We start from the raw sequence: 21988 nt of genomic DNA, 5'->3' as shown, positions 1-21988 counted from the left end.
CTGTGGAATACTATTCAGCCATAAAAAGAAATGAAGTACTGTTACATGCCACAACAGACATGATCCTTGAAAGCATTAATACCAAGGGAAACCAGTCATAAAAGACATAGATTGAATGATTCCATATATTAAATTTGAAAAGACAGCAAATTTATAGATACAGAAAATTGATTAGAGTTTGCTTAGTTTTAGGGCAGGAATAGTCAGAAAGAATGTGAATTGACTGAGCATAGGTACAGTGAGAGAAACTGAAACATTCTAAATTAGATTTCAGTGGTGGTTACAGGACTTTGTGAATATACTAAAGAATATTAATGGTATATTTTAAATGGGCAAAAAATATGGTATGTAATTATATCACAATAATGTGATTTTTTTTAATGGACTCCACGGCTTAGACTTTTTGCAATTTAAATTATCTTATATCTCAAATAAGAATAAAGTTGTTGTCTGAATAAAATTTATCTACAGCCCAAATAAAATAAAAACATAAAAAATTGCATATTTATCGCCTTGAAGACATCAAGGAATCTATTTACCTTATGTTCATTTTCAGCGTCACCTTTGCCCTCTCACGCTAAAGTCAGTCTACTTCTGTAACTTCTATTCCTTGTACAGATAAAACATCAATTTCATTTTGGATTTAAAGCAAACAGGGTCATTATGTTGGTAGAGTGTTCCATAGCTTTGCTATTCTAGCAATCTGTGACCTATAAATAATGCAAGACCTATTCCTTCTCTAAATGACTTTCTTGTAGCACAAGCCTTGATAACAAAAGAAAAATAGAAAGAAATGAAGAAAACAGAAAACAAAAGGAAGGAAAAAATAAAAGAAAGAAATTACCCTGCAGTCATGAAATTCAATTTATTTCTTATTGCCCTACTGAATTAAGAATTATGCTTGTTCTGTCTTTTGTAGTCTACCGAAAGCTAACTTTGGAATAGTTTGTCATTTTATTTATCAAAGCAAAACGAATGTGAATCACAATTAACCTGAAAAGTTCCTGTGTTTTGCTTTAGAAGTAAGAACGGGGGAAAAAAAAAGATCGGTTTCTATGTGACCCTTAACCCTTGAACCACAACCTCCTGCCACGAACACGTTCAGTACCTCATTTAATCTCTCCTCTCTGCGCTGGCATAGTGCTGAGGAAAGGAAACGGAAAAAATAATCTGGGGACTTCATCAATTTTTCATGAATTTTCATTTAGGCCAGAACCCCTCTTCCCCTGGTCGATAGATCAAGCTGCTGTCATATATTTACCACCTGGGGCTACAGCTGCTATCTCTAGAGGCTGCCACTGACACTGGCTGTATCCAGGGCAGCCACACTCCTTCCAGGGCCCCTTGTGCTCCTGCTCCACACCCCAGAGCACTTGTTTGGAGCTGAAACCCTATCTGCCCCAGCCAGGCCCTGGCTTTCCTGGTGGTCCCATCAGAGCACTGCATGTTAACTTCTTCAGTGCCAGGCCTCTTGCTTGTGGCCCCTGCAACTCTTCTAACTATTCAAATATTGCTTTTTGCCTAAAGATCTTTCTTGAGTTCAAGTGATTTGAAAAGCACTTTCTGCATTGCTTTTTATTTCCCTCAAACCAAGGGGGGAAAAAAAGCAACAAAGAGGTAAGCAATTTAAATTTCCACTGCAATAATTAGTCTATATATTATTTATCTTCATTGCATCGTTCCATTACATAAAACTAACTATACATTAAAGGAAAAGAAAAATGTATAAATATGGTACAGGATAGAACAGGCTGATTTTCACATGACCAATCAAGACAATGACATTTCACATATCATACTAGAACAAAATTCAGTCTTTTTGTAATTAGAAAGGAAACTATGGAGAAGCAAAGGGAGTCATACATTTTCCATAGTGTTTTTTCTTTATCAATAATCATTTCACAGTAAAAGCTTTGACAAGTTTGGTCTGCTGGTAATAGGATACTTTTGATCTCATGCATACACCTAGAGCCATGGTTCCTGTCTACCTCAGGGAACATTTTACAATATCTGCTAACATTTTAGGTTTTCCCAACTGTTGTTGGGGAAAAATTTTACTATGGAGAAAGGCCAAAGATGCCTCTAAACTTTCTACAATGTAGAACACAAGCCTCCACAATACAAAATTACCCAACTTCTAAAGGCAATTGCAGATGTTGAGATACCCTAGTTTTCACACACCCCATTCTGAGTTGCAGCCTTGAAAGAACATACATCATTTGCTACTCCAGCTCCACTACCTAGTCCTTCTTCAACTGCTGTGATCTGTGTCTCCAGTGCTAGAGTCCACAGATGCTTTCTTGGTACCTGGTACTAGGTAGATCCACCAAGTATTTTCTTAAATGTATTTTGTTTTTCTTGTCACTTCATTGCCCATATCTTATCATACCTCTTCTGAGCCCGAGTCTCCTGCACTGGTACTTGTTTTCTTTGCTCCCTATTAAATACAGGGGTACTAAGCAGTGATGTCCACCTTTATCAACTGTTCCCCCTACATATGGCTTGCCTAAGAACTCACGTTTACTTTTCCCACTCCAATTTCTTCAACCTCTACCTGGGAAAGACCTCTCCTCTCAATTCCAGAATTTTGTTCTTTATTGAAATGTGACAAATTTTTCCCTTGACATCTCCTTGGCATGCCAAACCATAGAGCTAAAGTTGACAACTATCCCTTGTGTCCACTGGTTATTTTATCATATCCTGTCCCTATGGATGGTAGGACTACATATGCAGACAGTCAGCAGAAATGAATATCTGGGAATCACACTCAATCTTCCCAAATTTGTCATAAAGTGATATGACATAAAATGTTAATTACTAAAAATGGTAATTCCTAAATGTGTTTCTTTTTTTTAATATTTTTTAAGAGAGAGGGAGAGAGAGAGAGAGAATTTTAATATTTATTTTTTAGTATTTGGCGGAAACAACATCTTTGTTTGTATGTGGTGCTGAGAATCGAACCTGGGCCACACGCATGCCAGGTGAGCGCGCTACAGCTTGAGCCACATCCCCAGCCCCCTAAATGTGTTTCTAAGCATTTCCTCCTATCAGTCTTTACAGTTTTCAGTTTGAAATCTAAGATGAACTCTTCTCTGAAATATTTAACAATTGCTTAACTCTTCTCAGACTTTACTCATCATCCCTTTAATATAATTGTCAATTAGCTTTTAAAGACTTTCCTTGTACAAAACACAAAAAAAGTCTGCATTTTATGAATCAGCTTATGCCTACCTTCCCAATTTATTCTGCTCACCAACCTCACATCAAGCTCCCTGCAGTTTTCTAAATACCCAGTGTTCTTTTATACTTTTCTTTTTATCTACCATGATGATCTTCCATTTCAGATTACATCCCAGACATTCTCATCTGACCTTCAAATCAGAGCTCAAATAATATATCCTCTTAGAATCTTTCTTCTTCTTCTTCTTCTTTTTTTTTTTTTTTATGTCTATAGGTAACAGCCAGAATCCTCTCTTAAAATAATTTATCTAGAAGAATTAAATATTTTCCTCTCTGGGTTCCCATAGTATCTTTTACTTGTTTCTATAATGGGCTTTATGGTTCGTTCATTTAATTCATTGTAATGATATATCTACATTCATCTACTTCATATATATCTACTTCATCATTCCAAGTAGATTGTGTGCTATTTGAGAATAGATTGGAATATCTCTTATTCTTTATTATAATCTAACACCTCTTTTAGAGATTATCCACATTCCATTTACAGATGAGGTCTTGAATGCACCATGACTGACTGAGCAGTTAGTTGAGTAGTACAAAATATAAAGGCAAACAATGATATCATTTTCAGCTAGTCCTCCATCATTTTATAATGAAATAATTAGTTACCAATAGGTATCAAAAAATCACAATGCCTTGACCCAAATTTGCATATTAATATGTTTTATGAGCTACATAAGAAGACTGATGAGCTCATGGAAAGCACTAAGCAACATATAAATGAATATTATTTGATCTTGTGTTACCTCAGATGGCATGAACTGATATGGCACTAGAAGAAAGAATATTATTCACTAACTAAATCCAATTTGGAAGCCTTCTTATTTACTTCTCTAGATCATAAGTAAATTCAAGCATTTCTACAGCTCATTTATTTCAAAATAAAAAACGCTACTGTCAAGTTACATGAAAAAGAATCATGGTTTAAATTTTTTCCTTCTGAAAAAGTTTGATTCATTATTAATGATGCAATTAGGAAAGACAGTAAACCTTTCAGATGAAACAAAAATAAAACATGCATGTGTGTGGGTTGCACTTCTAACACAGCTAAGACTCAGGGAAAAAAGAAATCTATGAGTAACCAACAATAAGACAATTAGTTTAAATAAACCATAATTTGGGGAACGAAAATTAGTTGAGGAATTAAAGCAGTTATTTGCTTCTGGGTACATAAAAGGAAAAAAAAATGTTTAAAAAATTTCTTATTTTCATTTATGAAAAACACCACTGACAGTGGTTCTATATATATATATATATCTCACAGTCCCTTCAATTTAAAAATTAGAAGATTCAGGACCTTGTCTTAGATTTCCATTATAGCTTATAGTTTGCATATTTGTCATTAAATCATCATAGATTTCATTTTCTTTTCCTACAAAATGGGAGAATAATACCTGTCATATTGACCATAAAGCGGTCAGCAGGGGAAATATATCAATAGAATTTTACGTTGAAACATTTTAATATGTTTGAAACGTTCCAGAAATAAAAGATAAAAATGGAGCTGGGAGTGGTGGCACACACCTGGAATACAAGCTACTTGGGAGGCTGAGATAGGAGGATTACAAGATTGAAGCCAACTTGAGTAACTTATTGAGATCTGATCTCAAACTACAATAAAAAGGGTTGGGGATATAACTCTGTGACAGAGCAATTCCAGGGTTTAATCTCCAGGATCATAAAAAAAATTACAAATGGAAAAGTTAGGAATATTTGCATTCTTGAGGTTTTGCTTGTATATTTCACTAAAACTACATGTGCTCATATATCTTACTAAACCACATGATTATTTTTTGTGGTATCACTTTTTTGGAAAAAAATATCTGATGTACAATGCAAAATGGCACTAAAAGTTAAGATTCTATTGTTCATATCTCAAGGTTTTTCACACAAAATAAACTAGATCTTGGAATTTGTGTCATCTTTTCCAATTGGAGTGACACACTTTAAGCATCAGTGGGTTTTGTGGTAGAAACTGTAAATCAGAGGACAGGAGGCTTAAGAACAATAGCTTCCACCAGGACAGCAAAATAAGAAATAGTAAGATTTTCTTTATCAAAGATGCTCTCGTGTGTAAAGACAATTTTATATTTTAAAAAAAATTGAATACACTGATATACAACCTTTGTAATTCAGTGGGATACCATGGAGCACATGATTGATCACCATTACTAACTTTAATTAAAGACATTGGTCCAGGAGCTATTACTCAGCACTCCCAGCCCAGTTCTACTCCTTAATTCTCTTCTCTTCTGAAGACCTATTTAAAACCAGAAAGTTGAAGAGTACAATATTTTTTTAGGAAAAGTTATTGCCATCTTCTTCACAATTCATTCTATATAAAATTATTCCTAAGAACAGTTCAGAAGTTTTACATATATATGATATATATCTATATACACATACATATGTGTATATATTAAACCTCTAAATAGTTTATTAGTTTATATATCATATATGCACGTGTATATACAGATATATATATATATATACATATATATACACACACATATATATTCACAAATAATATACATGTACCAAAAATAGGTATGATATTGAATTTATCCCTTGAATTAGATGTCATGTCACACTGCAACTTTAATTTTAACATAGCCAACTTTAATACTTGGTTATATCTCCCATTAAAAATGCAAATTTTAAATATGGGCAGCATCATGAATCACCACCTTTAACATGAGAACAATCTCCACATTGATTTAATATCAACAAATGTGTCACAATACCTCTTACATTATTTTAATCAGATTTCCTTGGAGAAGCCAAAGTGAAATTACCTAGTACACTGATTCTTAGACAGTATTAAGCATCTATGAGAAACAATTAAAATTTACTAAGAATAAAGTCAATGCGCATATGAGGTTCATTAGGTTCACTTACATGCCACTTCCAGAGATGCATTTCGACTCACTGCTTCGCCAAGATAGTTCCTTGCAACACAGACATAGCTCCCTTCATCAGGTTTACTTCTGCGCCCATGCACGATGCGCAAGAAGAATAAGGATCCGCTGGGCAGAAGCATCCTGTGCGACCTGGGATCATCCTTGTCAGTCTCCACCCGCTCACCATCCTTGTACCATTCAATGGTGGGTGTTGGTCGGCCCTCTGCCTTACAGTTCAGAGTGGTGGGCTCTCCCTTAGAGACAATGACATCCGAAGGGTGCTCCACAATCCGTGGGGGAAAATCTTCCTGGCGGAGTCGAGATCCTACAAACATGACAGAACAAGATGAGCTTTAACATTTCCATGATGATGATGTTGAATTTTTCCATTATTTAGTTGAATAACTGAACATAATTGCTTTATTTATGAATCCCACATTTGATTTTTATGCAGCTCATAAGTCATACCAACTCTTTTGTAGAAAGAAACAACATAGCAATAACTTAATGTTTATTCTAGTAAGTTACATTTCCATGAATTTTTTTTTAAATTTTGTGTCACTTTTTATTAAGAGGGAACCTGTATCAGTATTTTAAAGGGTAAACAATAAAGAACTGAAATGTCAAAGGAATCACATTAGCAATCACATAGTAGACAATAACTCTTACACTGTCTTATTGCCTTCATACAACAAATGCATAATATTTAAGCAAAATTGAATTGTTACTAACTAAGCAAACATTTTTGCATATACTTCCTTCTCTTTATCTTTCTCTGCCTTTATCTTCTGTTTGACTTTTAGCATTTCTGCCTGGATGGCTTTATCTTCTGGTACAGTGCTTTGGTATTTGATGAGTCCATTTCAAGAGCCTCTAAACAACTGTCAATTGCTCCCTACCAATTTGACCTCTTCAGTTTACAAGCACCAATATTCAGCACACAGTTTAAGGCAATAGATTGCAGCCTGGATCCGTCTGCTTTCTCAGTAACAGCCTTTGAACTATTCACATATCTTAAAACCTTTGCATATTTTTTAATAGCCATGAATCTTGACAAGCAAAAAGATTTTCTTTTGGGACCAACATGTTGAAATGGGGGAAAAAAACTTAATTTCCTGTCTGAAGTACTTACTAAGAAAGGTAAGTGGGAAGTGCTTAGAAGACAAGAGTTACCACTTACTGGGCTGGCACTGTGTTATCAAACTTCAACACAAAAGAGGCCAATGAATTATGAACAATTTAGCTCACATAATACTTGAGGAAGCAGTTTTGGAGTGGTATCAGTTGCCCAGAAATGTAGATGAAATTAACAGAACAGGCAACACATGAACCCAGGTTTGTCTGTCTGAGGAATTCAAGTAATAAGTCACCAAGTTAAAGTGAAATGTATTCTAGGGTGGTTCAAGAAAGCATTATAGGATAAAAACAAAGCTTTAACCCTAACTACAGCATAATAAGAGACCTCTTCCCAAAAAGGCGGCAGAAAGAAAATATGTCACCTGAGTGAAGAAGACACACAGACTGAAGCAACACCATGAACAAAGGGTAGAGCAATGAGATTATGCACATACTGCATTTCATAACCAGGGAGCAACTTGATGCAGCTGGTGAAGATACAACTGGTCTTGAGTATGATACAAAAGGGTGTGAATATCATATTAATGAGTGTATCTTTTATCCTATGTGGCTAACAGGCTGTGAAGGGGCAGTGACTGGACTTTCTATATTAGAAAGACACTTTTATTTGCAGTATAAAAGATGGATAGCAATGGAGGTAAAAGATGAAAGAATTAGTCAAATAAAACAATAAAAAGAATCTAACCTCAAGAAATGACGCTGCATTTAGAAAAATGGAAGCAGTTATAAAGCATATTATAATATAGACACCTGACAGAATTTTGTTATGTTGCCATATAATAAGAAAAATTGATGAGTATTGCTGTGGTCTGAATATGCTGTGACCCCAAGGTTCTTCTTTTGGAAAACTGGTTCACAGTATGGCATTATTGAGAAAGGGTAGATCTTTAAGAAGTGGGGCATAGTGGCAGGTAGTTAGGTCATTGGGAGTAACATCCTTGGAAGGAGTTACTGCTGGATTTGTAGAGTTATCTAGTTCTTCTTGCAAGAGTGAGCTGTTTTTAAAAAATTAAGCCTGCCTCTGAAAGGCTCTGGCTTTGTCTTTCCATTTAATCTGTCTCTTACAAGTGCACTCACAGTGCTAACATCCACCATGTTGTGTCACAGCCAGAGGCTCCCATTAGAGCCAGTGGATGCAGGCACCAGGCTCCTGGACTTCCAGGACTGTGAGCTGTGTAAATCTCTTGGCTCTATAAAGTACATAGCCACCAGTACTTAGGTACCACTGACTTCCTTCTGATATCAATGAAGGTTGAGCCACAAAGGGCTCAGTGAAATAAAAACAAAAGCACATGGTGGTACTTTAAGGTCTAGTTTTTGTACAGTGTGATGTTTTGGATACTTCAAATTTCTAAGGTATTAGTAATCATTATTTGTGGTAATGTTCTATAGCTTCCGCAAATAAATTAAACTGAGATGCTAAAAGGAATACCCATGTATGGGCACATAATGATGACCTAAATAAGAGTTTCTTAATAGTTTGTTCTTATAATTTTCCACACATTCACCTACTATGAATACATTTTTGATCAATAAACAGAAGTAATGTTTACTCCTCAAGTAAATTTAGTTCACTTTTAATACTAATTGGAAATGCATATTTTAAGTTAACAAAGGGAATTTAATTTGGTCATGAATAACTTGCTCTTGTTTGATGAGAATTAACTTTTAAAGTTTGTTGACTATCACTTTTTACCTTATACAGAAAAAAATACATTATAAGTGTTAGTATGTAAAGCAAGAGAGTAATTTACAGTTGACAGATAAGAATGAGGAAAAGATTAACATCAAACAGAGACAGTGGTGGGAGGGAAAGGGAGAGAGAAGGGAAATTGCATGGAAATGGAAGGAGACCCCCATTGTTACACAAAATTACATATAAGAGGTTGTGAGGGGAAAGGGGAAAAAAACAAGGGAAAGAATTGAATTACAGCAGATGGGGTAGAGAGAGAAGATGGGAGAGGAGAGGAGGGGGGATAGTAGGGGATAGGAAAGGTAGCAGAATACAACAGTCACTAATATGGCATTATGTAAAAACATGGATGTGTAACCTATATGATTCTGCAATTTTTATTTGGGGTAAAAATGGGAGTTCATAACCCACTTGAATCAAATGTATGAAAGATGATATGTCATGAGCTTTGTAATGTTTTGAACAACCAATAAAAAAACATAAAAATGAAAGAAAGCAAATGAATAAGTAAATGCAATATAAATCTCAATAATATAGGTTATGTATCCATAAATACCAGGTTTGTAAATCCAACAAGGCTTTGACAGAATACATAAAGTAACAATTCTTTCTTAATTATCAAAAAATCCCAAAGAATTTAAATCATATTTTGCAAACCAATAACATATTCTCAAATGGAAAGGTCTGGACATACAAGTATAGAATCTGATTCTAAAATGCATGAATAGTTGCATGTCACTTTTTATTTAACAAGCAATATGGTGGGCTACAGTCACCTTGTTTAGTATCTTCTTGTTCTTCTCTAATTTCCCATATGCAACAATCTATATTTTTCCTATTGTAAGATAATGTTGTATTGCCAAAAGTAAGCAACTTGATTTTCCACACTACTGGGTGGCTGTTTATTGTATCAAATAGTTCCCTACTATACAAGGCAGTCAGACTGGATAAGGCCTAAATAGGACATGAAATACACAAATTGTATTAAATAAAATGTAAAGCCAGGCGCGATGGCATACGCTTGTAATCCCAGCAGCTTGGAAGGCTGAGACATGAGAATTCCAAGTTCAAAGCCAGCCTCTGCAAATGGGAGATGCCAAGCAACTCAGTGAGACCCTGTCTCCAAATAAAATACAAAATAGGGCTGGAGATGTGGCTCACTGGTCAAGTGCCTCTGAGTACCAAATAAATAAATAAATAAATAAATGGAAAAATAACAAGGGAAAAATATCTAAAATATTTAGTAATGGATTTACAATCCAACATATTCAATGAACACACAGAAGAGTTTACTCATCTATCATTAGCACATAGGTACATTATGTTAAATACAGATTGTTAGTGTTGTCACATCAGGATATTCCTGTAGTAAATTTATTCCCATTATAAACACTTCAAAAGGCCACCTACCACCTATATGTAAGAAATAAAACTATCCAGCAATTGGAAGAAATTACAGAAGCAAATTTTCATGTCCTTGGGTTAGCAGAAGCTTTCTTGGATTAAAAAAAAAATAAGCAACAGAAATAAAACTAGACAAAATGGACTTCATAAAATTTAAAAATGTGCTTAAAAAAACAAATCAAAAAATGAAAGCAAACTCAGAATCAGAAAAAAATGAAAACAAATTATATATCTGGTAAGAAACATACCTCAAATATATAAATAATAATTAAAAAAAATAAATAACCAAATTTCAAAATGTACAAGTGGTTTTAAATTTAAAAAGAAGTTAGAAAAATAGCCAGTAAGCACACAGAAAGATGCAGGTCATCATTAATGATTAGGAAAATGCAAATCAAAATCACAATGAGAAAAAATTTCATACCCATTAGGTGGCTATATTATTTTAAATAAAAGTAAAATAAAAAAGTGTTGTCTGAAATGAAGAAAAACTTGAGAGCTTCATATATTGCTGATGAGAATGTGAAATAGGAAGACAATCTGGGAAGTTTTGAAAACACCAAACTTGTAGTGACCATGTGACCCAGTAAAGCTATATATTCAGGAGGAATGAAACCACATCCCTAACCAAAAAAAAAAAAAAAAAAAAAAAAATTGTAGATGAATGTTCAAAGCAGCATTATTTATAATAGTCAAAAAAGCAGAAAAATTAAATGTTCATCAATGAACAGATGATGATGAATAAATAAATACAATTTGTTATAGCCATATAATAGAATATTATGGCTCAATAAATATGAATAAGAACTGCCGTTATGCTACAGCATGGATTATCCTTGAAAATGTAAGTGAAAGAAGCTAATCACAAAAAGCATATATAGTCCATTTTACATTTTCATCCATACAAAACGTCCAGAATAGGAAAATCCATAGAGATAGGAAGCTGATTAGTGGAGACTTAGAGCAGGGGGATGAGAGTAGAGTCAGGGAAAATGAGGAGTTACTGTTAGGGGGGATGGAGTTTCTTTGGAGGGTGATCAAAATATACTAAGTTGAGCATGGTGATGATTACACAACTCTATAACAAAACTTGTATACTTGTAGTGGGTGTTTTGAACATATGAATTATTTATCAATAAAGCAGTTTAAAAACAGTAATGTAGCTGGGCATGGTGGCGCATGCTTATAATCCCAGCAGCTCAGGAGGCTGAGGCTGGAAGATCTTGAATTCAAAGCCAGTCTCAGAAAAAGCCAGGTGCTAAGTAACTCAGTGAGGCCATTTCTCTAAATAAAATACAAAATAGAGCTGGGGATGTGGCACAGTAGTTGAGTGTCCCTGAGTTCAATCCACAGTATCAAAAAAATAAAAAATAGAACAGTAATGTGTAAAAGGGTACTATGAACAAATTTAATAAAATGTGTAACAATTTGTGTGCTCTCCTACCAATACTTGGGTCTTGAAATGACTCACATCCAGATAGAAAGAGACAGAAAGAGATGAACAATAAAACTATAAATTTTAAGATATTATTTCAAGTATGGGGATCAATTTTGAGCTCCTTCAATTTAGACATTATACAATTACAGCAGTGGTCCCTATTAGCCCATGAGAAGCCTCATGTAGATTCATGAATTCTTTGTTATTTTGCGGAAAGATGGGTGTACATGTGGGGATATTGGGGGATAGTGGTAGTCAGCATATCTTGCACTAAATTTTAAAAGACGCCTGAGTCTCTATACCTTTAAAATTAGGAAGAACTATCAAAACAATTCAATTATCTGGCATTAAAAAAAAAAAAAAAAAAGCTGAGTTGTCAATAGAACTCTTTGGGAATTCCAAATCAAACATTACAGGGTGAGCTGTTCATCACATGAAGTGCAACAAAAGAGTTTAAACTCAAGAGTCTTGTTATTCAATTGTGGTCCCCAGTTAGCAACACAGGTACCACACAAAGACACATTAGAAATACAGAACCCTAAGAAATCTGGGTCTGCATTTTAACAAAATCCCTCTCCAAGGATATGGATGCAGACCAAAGTTCGAGAAGCAATGATTTAATCAGTTCTTATATGTTCTAAGAATGGTTTTATATTTTAAAAACATTTTTGTAAGATAATGAGGGAGGGGAGAGTAAGAGGGAGGAGAACAAAGAAGATGAAGAAGGTGTATGAAAAAGGGGAGAAGAAGGAGGTCTAAGAGAGGAAAGAAAGGCTCTTGCCTGTGGAGCTAGAAATGTTTACTACCTGGTCATTTACAGAAAAAGTTTTCTGACCCTGCTCTACCTGCTTATAACTTTCCATTAATAAATTCATTTTTAATTTATGCTTGTCTGATATAGAACCACCTCTTTTCAGATTTCAAATGAGAAAATTACTTTGATATAATGTTAATATTATGGACATAATGAGAAATATTCAAGAACCCTATAATGAACATGGCAATGTATCAGAAGAACTGTCTATGGTTCTACCTTTGTATGCAGCTGATATCAACTCAGGTATCCTCTATTTCTCAATTATTAATTGGGCAATCTGTCAAGTTTGAATTAAAAATATTTTGATCAACTCTCCTTGGTTATTATTATAAAAGAAACATAATGGAAAATAATTAGAAGATCCTACAAATGACAAGTAAATGTTTATTTTTCTTACAAAAACTCACTGATATAGTCACATGACATTCATAATCAAAAAGCCTGAAGAGGCAGAATAGGAACATAAGATCTTTCATCCAGAATATGCCAGGCTTTTCAAATAAATGGATGAAGGAGAATGGAAAGAACACATACTTGATCTAGGCTAATTCCAAAACCCTCTTTTAAAGTTGATTTCAATGAAATGAATCACCAGAATGCCTAGTTATAATTGAGCCAGCAATTATCATTTTTGTTTTTCAAAGTGCAATTCTTTGACTCCTTGCATCAGATCATCTAGGTATTTCTTTCTTAATACAGAAGCAGACTCAGAGTAGACCATTCACTTGACTTGGCTAGATGCAACATTCCACAGCCACATCATTCAGCCCAGACAGATGCAGATGCATCTTTGAATAATGCTCAAATCTTTGAATAGTACTCAAATTTACATAATGGATTAATTCTGCTTTTCAGAGACTCTCAAACAATGATTTTGTAATGGCTTTGGAAAAATATTTAAATTCTTTAAACTTAAGTGGCTTAAGCTCTTCAACTTTCTCCAAGGTGAAGTATAAAAATCAAAATTCATGAATACAGTTTAATTTGATTTTGTGAAGTCAATAACCACTCCTTTGTAGGGAGTGAGTACTGCAGAACTTTGTTTTCAGGAAGTAATTTCAATTACATAGCAGAACAAAGAAGATAAACTACCTAGAAGAACACTTGTTTATTTCACCTCATGTGTTTCAAAGTAAATTATTCCACATTATTACAGTATACAGTATTCCTGCAACTTGGCTTTATCAACTTTTGGTCCCTATACAAGCCAAGAAATGCATCTCAAACTTTTCTGAATTTTTCTGAGAGCAGATGAAATTCTTGGTAAATTGGGGAAAGTGTGAAATACACCTCATCATGTCTACCTGCATCCTGTCATGAAGTCCGTTTTTTCTCTTCTTTAAGAGCGTATGTGATGGTGTGTCCCAATTCATAACTATATTTGTTTTAAAAAAACTATTTTCCAAATAGATTTTCCTAGTAATATTAACCCAGAAAGAGTCTGAATATTTACTACAATTTTAAAATGGCCAAAGATCTATCCCAGTGTGATAACTACACTAACACTGCATAAAAACATGCAGAAGAAGGAACCAGTGTGTCAGAAATAAAGGATATAAGTTATTATCCAGATAATATTATTATAATTATCTACCTTACTTCAACCATGTGTAAATCAAAGTCATTTCACCAATTGGTTTAGAAGAGTAAAAGAAATCAGATAGACTGAACGATCATCAGAGCGTGTCAGCATTCAGGGTATCTTCCTATTCCTCCTTTAAATCATTACATATATTATTTGTGAAATTTTACACATAGAACAGTAATCACATTGGCAAGGTTCTCTTCCCTAAAGGGTGAATCTAGCATTAATATTGTACTCCTTGATACATTTAGCAAGACCCAGCTATTATCTTTAGACTCAATTTCAAAAGAATTCAAGTTTTGTTACTGCTTTCTCCTCTATCAAAATAAGTCTTATTCAAAATTTCTCTTCAATGAGAGAAATATGTCTCAGTGCCACCATGAATGCTGTTCTCATTAATAAACTAAAATATTGTGTAAGAAAATGTAATTAACAAATTCCTCTATTACTCCATCAAATCAATCCTCAGAACTTTCACATCACTGAATTTTTTCTAAATCCCAGTGTACTTCCCTTTTGCAAGAGGGAGAAAGAGAATTGGACTTTCAGATATTTTTTTTTTTTTTCCTGATGAAGTCCTACAATGTGATAGGATGGTAAGTAAATATTTGGAAAGCACAAAGACTCTTGCATATTTGCATACTGAAACTCAACAAAGTTCCTGTTTTTAATTCTAAAACTAAAGGGTTTTATGTGTTAAAGGAATTTAAAAAATGTTTTCTTGTCAAATTCAACAGGCAAAGTTTTTTGTTTGTTTGTTAGTTTGTTTGTACAGGGGATTAAAACCCAAGGGTGCTGTACTTCTGAGATACATTGATTTCTTGTCCTTTGTTTTTAAATTTTGAGACAGGGTCTCCCTAAATTACTGAGGCTGGCCTTGAACTTGTACTCCTCCTGCCTCAGCCTCTAGAGTCACTAGGATTCAGGCATGTGTCACTACACCCATCCAAAATGTAGCTTCAATTCTGAGAGTTCCCAGATGTACAATATGGCTCTCCAAAATATGATGCAATGAAATGATTCCAAACTGATTAAACTGTTCAATAATGTTTCATTTCCTAAAAGTAAGTCCCCACTATTTCAAGGTCTCTATTACCTTTGTATGAAATGAGGCAGAAGATTAAGATACTAGAAAAACTTTTATCTCAAACTCTGGTTATACACAGAGAGTAATTAGAGCCCCAATGAACTTTACTTTTTTTCCCCCAAACCTGGGAATGGGACACAGTTGCCTTAACTTTGACTCAATTCTCTGTTTACTGAATGACTTTTCATCATTCATACCCTCTTCCTCTTACCTACATTTTGGAATTCTAAAATAGAAATTTCCAAGGACTAAGTTTTAGTTGTTCTGTGTTTTGTTTTCACTTTATTTTCTGCATTTTTGTATAATTAGTTATATGGCCTTGAGTAATTACTTAACCTGTTTTTAATGGCACTATTTTTTTATCCCCAAACTGAGATAATTAGAAGAATAAATTGCTCCAAAAATATTGCTCTGAAGCATGATTCACACTTTTTGGATTTCACATCAATAATGTCTTAATGGACACTTCTAAAAGAGAGGATAATGAGCACAATTTAAATTTATAATCACAAAGCAAAAAATTTAAAGCTACATGACAGCATTCATACTTTTAATGAATGTATAGATTGCAAAAGTTGGCTCTTGGAAGGTTTGTCTGCTATCAAAACCCATGTGTACCAATATATATTCTTAGCCAACCCTCTGAAATTTAACAATTATGTTAAAAGAGAAAAAAAGAAAAAAGCTTATGTAATACTTGGAATTTATTAATTTATCCTAAAACATCTATGAAATTTATTCCCATTGGCAATAAATACATGGTAAATGTTTCATTCATTTTTAAAATACAAACTTCATCAAAGATCTTCAAAATTGTCTTCCTTGTTTGGAGGGAAAGAGTTTCTATTTCAGGAGAAGGTAACCAAGAGCCATTTACAACACTATTTCTCTGAATTCACAAATGTATTTCAGTCCTTATTTATCTACGATTAACAGAGACTGCTAAAAATATTAAAACTAGAACACTTGTACCTCTTTTCTTCTCAACCACCCCCATGCTTTATTCAGTTTATCAGATAAGTTTTAATCTTCTTTTAAGAATGTTACATTTTCTGGTTGCTCAGTTCCAAGGCACTGAACCCCTGACCTTGCCTGAGCAGGTGGGCTCCAGTATCAGTGTACCAGCATCCAGAGGGAATGTAGAACTAGTTTGAGTTAAAATCAGTAACTGAAAGCAGTAGAATCCAGGGTGGCCATATGGGAATATCTCTGTAACAGTGAAGAGAAATTTTGAACCACTAATCTGAAAGGTTTCCAGGAAATTTTTAGGGGTGATATTCCTCCTGAGAAATAACAAATTAATTTCCTACTTTATAAACTCATTTTCCAACAATTCAGTGAGGAGGCAATATATTAACCTGGACTTTCATCCATTACTATTTCAAATCAATTTGCTACATCATACATGGTTGAAGGCATTCTTTAAAGAGTGATTTGCCACCAAATCAGCAGCTTTCATGGGTTATGCAGATTTGCCTTAGAATGACAAAAACAATCCCTATTTCAGGAAAGAGATCTTTGAAATTTAGCTTCTTATCATCATAGTTATAAATATTTTGACATGGTTTAGATTTACAGAATATGCAATAAATCAAACTCCAAACTCAGAAAATTGTTCGATAATGTTTAATTTTCTAAAAACTAGTAACATTGACTTGATGTAGATGATGTATGGTGTGCTACGTAACTAAACTTCTGATGTACTGATAACATTTTGGCCTTCTATTTTCTAAGAATTATATTCTGAAACTTCTACAGCAGAAACATTAATCTTAGTAACTGTAGATAACAAAGACCCCCTGTCAGTGCCTAAAACACACCATTCCCAACACCTCTGACATGTGAATACATGTACTATTTGTTAAAATTGAGTTTTGGATAAATAAATTTGCCTAGAACTCTTGTATATTTTTCGGTATGCTGAAACATTTTATTATAAAGTTAAATTGAAATTCAATGATCCTGGTTAACCTGCACACAAATTTCTTTTACTATATATTATGTTAAGTATTTTTAAAAGACAGGATTAAAAATATTAATATAATTCAGTTAGTTACTTAAAAGAATAATGGCTAATCACTACCAAAAAAAAAATCAGAGCTGTCTTAAATCAAGTGTCTCAGCTGCCTCATGTCCAAGTGATGGATAAAAGGGCTGATTTTAGGTTCATGCACTTGTAGTGAGCATTCATCTCCTGGAGACATTGGTGTACCATGTGAATGTCACTGCATTATGCCCTTACCCTTTATATATATGAGAGAGAGAGAGAGAGAGAGAGAGAGAGAGAGAGAGAGAGAGAGATGGACCTTTATTTTAATCATTTATTTTTATGCAGTGCTGAGAATCGAACCCAGAGCCTCACACATGCAAGGCAAGCACCCTACCACTGAGCAACAACCCCAGCCCTTAAATATGATTGTTAAACTATGTATGGCCTTACATGTAACGGTGGTAAGTGATGATATGTAATTTGGTATGTATGTGTGCATGTGTCTTCTGGAGAAAAAAAGGGGGGGGGGGTACATCTTTAGAAGTTAATATAGATTCTCTATCAGTAGAATAATTCTGGCTTGAAATTGCTCTTTTTCAAATACTAGATAGAAGTGTGTATTAGGATAAGTTTCTTACCTCTCCATACTTTGATTCACTTATTTTAGAATTTACCAGCACCAGACCAATAACATAGCTAGTGGATTGAATGTCATTTTTGCATGTGTTGAGTGGAAGTTAGAGTTCAGAAAAAGTTTGCTATGATTACTAGCATTAGTATAATGTATGATCTTTCATTAGGATAACCTTGATCACTATACTTAAAAGAAATCTGTGACCCCATAAAGACAAAGAACCATCATTGTACAAAATATGGTCCTTTTATGTAATTTTAAGTCACTCAAAATATAGCTTCTGTGTATCCCTCTTCTCTAATTTTCTACCCATTCCTACTTACCAAACTGAAGGGCTTTTTATGCATCTTATTTGGTCCTCCTTGAAGGATTTATGTTTCATAGCTCTGTACCTTATCAGCTTTGCCATACTATATTAAGTTCTAAAGATGAAAATATTAGGTGCCCAATAAATATGTTATACAAATGAGTGAATAGACAAAGTCACTTTTGTTATTCTCTCAAAGGAGCTATAAGCAGCTAATTTTTATCAAAAAGCTATTTAACAGCTTAAGAAAGTTTCTATGGCAGCTCATTTACGATTGGAAAAGTAGGACTTTAGTACCAAGCATTATTATCCAGGCATACTGAAGAAATAATTTCCAACCTTTATTCACTAAATTATAAACAAACATTAATTCTAAATAACTTTCTGTATCCCTCACCTATCTTTTCAAAATGAGCTATACAAACACTGATGACTTGTATTCAAGAAAATATTAAAACCGTTGCGTGATTAGTATACAAAAAGCACACATGTTTTGGTAGATTTTACTCTAAATCTTAGACAGGATTAAGGGCTATCAAATGATATTTGTTGAGGGCACATCACCTGATTGAAGTGACATGATGTAAGCAGGAAGATTAATTTAGAACCTATTTAAAACTCTAAACAGTAATTTCAAGGGATGGACCAAATGAAAATTATTCTTTCCCTGTAAAAGCAACCCATTTTTTTTTAAATCTCTAAATTAAAATCTTATGGTATTGTGTATTTTCACAATAAGTCTAGACCTCTTGCAATAAAGAGAGAGAGAGAGAGAGAGAGAGAGAGAGAGAGAGACCGACCGACCCACATGTCAAGGATTAATACAGTTACCCCAATAGTAGAAAGTTTGTTTTTGTTTTTGTTTTTCCTTGAATTTTGGGAATAGCCATATTCAGCTTTCTTTCTATTGTACAAAGGCCTATTGGAATTCTTGGCTGAAACTTGGACCTTGGGAGCAAAGGAGACTCTTAAAGCCAGCTGAATGTAACTTGTACTTGTTGCTTTGAATGGGTTGTCACAGTTGACCAAACTGAAGAGGGGCCACAGCATCACATTTCTGCAGAGGTATCTGTAGGATACATACCTAATTCACTTTTACTTCATGCAGCAAGTCTAAGTAAAATGCTTACTCCACTAAAAGCACCTTAGACAAGATTTCTGATACAAAGTAGCTTGAAAAGTGGGCCAGTTAATCAGGTGCAAATAGGTTGAAATACAATCTATTTTCAAAGTTTTAGGACCCTGAAGAAATATTTTAAGTTTGAATTTTGTCCTCACTTTATGTGTTGCATTAAAATAATGAATAAGTCTGAGTTAATCTCTTTAAGGAATTTTTATTTATACAGTTTTATTTGGTAAACTAATGATTTTATTAAAACATCCATTGAAAAACTGTGTAAATGGTTGGTTAAATTGAGACTGAAAACTGAAGTTACTTTAGTAGATAAGGAATATGTTACCTTAATGGACAGGATACTTTTCATCTGAAAATCTACTTTCTCTTCATTTATGTCTATTAATGGTATCTGTTGATTTCTTACAAAAGTAAGTGATTCAATAAAACTTTAAATTTCCTTTCAAGAGATGTCTTCTGTTTCAGAACACAATGACCACCAGATAATATCACTACTGCAAGAGACATACTGAGTGTAGTTTTCAGTTAAAAGATTATGTGTGCATAGAAAAAAAAAAAAGAGCTTATTTTTTCTGCTGAATGGAGAAAATCAGCAAATGGGAAGGCTATAAATGTTTTAAAATGATATTTTTCTGCTTGAATTATGTTTCACTAAAATATATGAGACTCAATTCCTCGGGTCTCTCAAAAAAAACATCTGCACTTTCTAGAGAACTTATGAAAAATATTATTTTCCACTCAGTCCATTTACTTTGAAGCCTTATCAAATGAGGGATCAAATGAAAGCAATGATCCTAGGTTTTCTTAGGTTGTTACCGGGAGGACATGGAATTAACCTCCCTCCAGCCACTCTCAAAATGCAATGCTTTCTTGTCACAAAGCAAAGGGAGTGGAACACAAAGAATTATTCTGGATTATGCTAAGAGGAAATAAAATGCTGACAAGCGAGGGAATATAAAGGTATATGGCTATAGTGACTGTGAAAGACAAGAGTAATGACAACTTAGAATAAGGTGGTATTTTTCAAATATGGGAAGTTGCTTTTATAGTCAAGAATTCAATGCATTCAACTCGAAAAAGCTGGACTTTATAAAGCTGCAGAATGTGAAAATTCGAAAGAAAATGTGTACAAATTGTAAGAATATAGTGATGTTTGCTTCATATTACATGTATGTATTCTGTTTCAAAGAAACTGATAAGGGCTGTGTGTTTTTAAGAGGTACAGCCAGAGGAATGAGCAATTGTGCTCCATTTGTGTACAATGTGTCAAAATGCATTCTGCTGTCTGTCATGTATAACTAATTAGAACAGTGTTTTTTAAAAAAAGAGATAAACAGCATGGAGTTTCTTTTTGTTTTTTTTTTTTTAAAGGAAAATCATTACTGGTTTCTTTTGTTAATAATTAATTTTTGTACCATAAATGGGATAATAAAAATATCTTTGAGTTATATGTGAACCATGGAACTAAAAGTTTGAATTGAGTTCAGTAATTTCTGACTCCAGGTGACACCTCCCAAGGTGTGTGTGCCTTGAACCTCTGCTCTCCCCAGTGCTTTCCACAGAGCCTTCATTCCCTTGCATAGTGTCAGGTATCTTCTCTGTGACAAGACTCAAATCTCCAGTTTAGTATTTCCAGCTAAGGAATGAGTTGGGCTTTATGCACATGCCAGCCCAAAAACTCAAGTCATCCCCTCAAATTCTGTATCTCAAAATGGTTCCCTCTCCTCTCTCCTTGTATCATACCTCATCCTTCTCCCTCCCACCATACCTATCTTTTTAAGTCTCCATGCTCAAATCCCCATTCTGGGCTTTAACTCTTTAATTTCTTTCATATCCACTTAGCTCAGATCCTGATGGGCTCTTCCTTTTCTCCAGGTTTATGTCTGCCTCTCAGCTTCACAGCCACCATCTCTCCAGAGACTCAATTTCATCTTTGTCTCTTCTGAGCATCCTCTTTCCTCTCCCTCATCATTTTATTTCTAGAAAAATATCTAAGGATTTTAGAACATCTACCTGCAGTTTATCTTTAAACAAAGAAGTATGTGGAATAGCCAAACCTTCCCCAAGTTTCTTGGACTACTCTAAATTCTTCCCATCCCTCTAGCCAGTAGAAATCCATTTATTCAGTCAGCTGAATTACAAATTGTGTACAATGTGTCAAAATGCATTCTGCTATCATGTATAACTAATTAGAACAATTTTTTTATGCAGCCAGGGTTAAGTAAATTGCTTTGGAAGAACTGAGATGAAACACAAACCTGTGAAGCACCATGCTAAGGCTTGGCATTTGTTTGAGAAGTATTTACCCATGTTATATGATGTCTTTGTGAAGTTGGGTTTATAGTCAAAGGTGTCAGCACATCACTTCCTATATTAGAATTGGCCATGTTTCTCATTTTCTCAGTTGACTGTAAATTTGGAATATATTGACTACAAGGGGAAAAAATAAGATGCAGAAGGCTCTGTTTCATTGAGGTGGCCTGTGCCTGATATATTTTTCTAAACTTCCTATGTTGATGTCAGACCTGCAGGTCACCTGCCACAGATATGAATCCTTGAGATAACTATGCTAGCTTTGATAGAATCTGGCTGACATTTTCCATACAGTTTATGACCAT

The 21988-nt window shown here is 34.2% G+C and overlaps 1 protein-coding gene across 1 annotated transcript in view; it reads right to left on the bottom strand.

The window, feature by feature from the left end:
• The window catches only part of Robo2 (roundabout guidance receptor 2), a 550514-nt gene that overhangs the window by 487261 nt on the left and 41265 nt on the right, over nucleotides 1-21988 (bottom strand). The window contains exon 4 of the mRNA XM_027929088.2: nucleotides 6142-6494. Within this exon, the coding sequence (XP_027784889.2) occupies nucleotides 6142-6494 (353 nt within the window). The remainder of the gene's footprint in view (nucleotides 1-6141; nucleotides 6495-21988) is intronic.

Source organism: Marmota flaviventris, chromosome 8 (assembly GCF_047511675.1).
Source record: "Marmota flaviventris isolate mMarFla1 chromosome 8, mMarFla1.hap1, whole genome shotgun sequence".
In the NCBI taxonomy this organism is placed as follows: Eukaryota; Metazoa; Chordata; class Mammalia; order Rodentia; family Sciuridae; genus Marmota; species Marmota flaviventris.
Note: the sequence above shows the minus strand (reverse complement) of the source record. Positions and strands in the feature narration are given on the sequence as shown.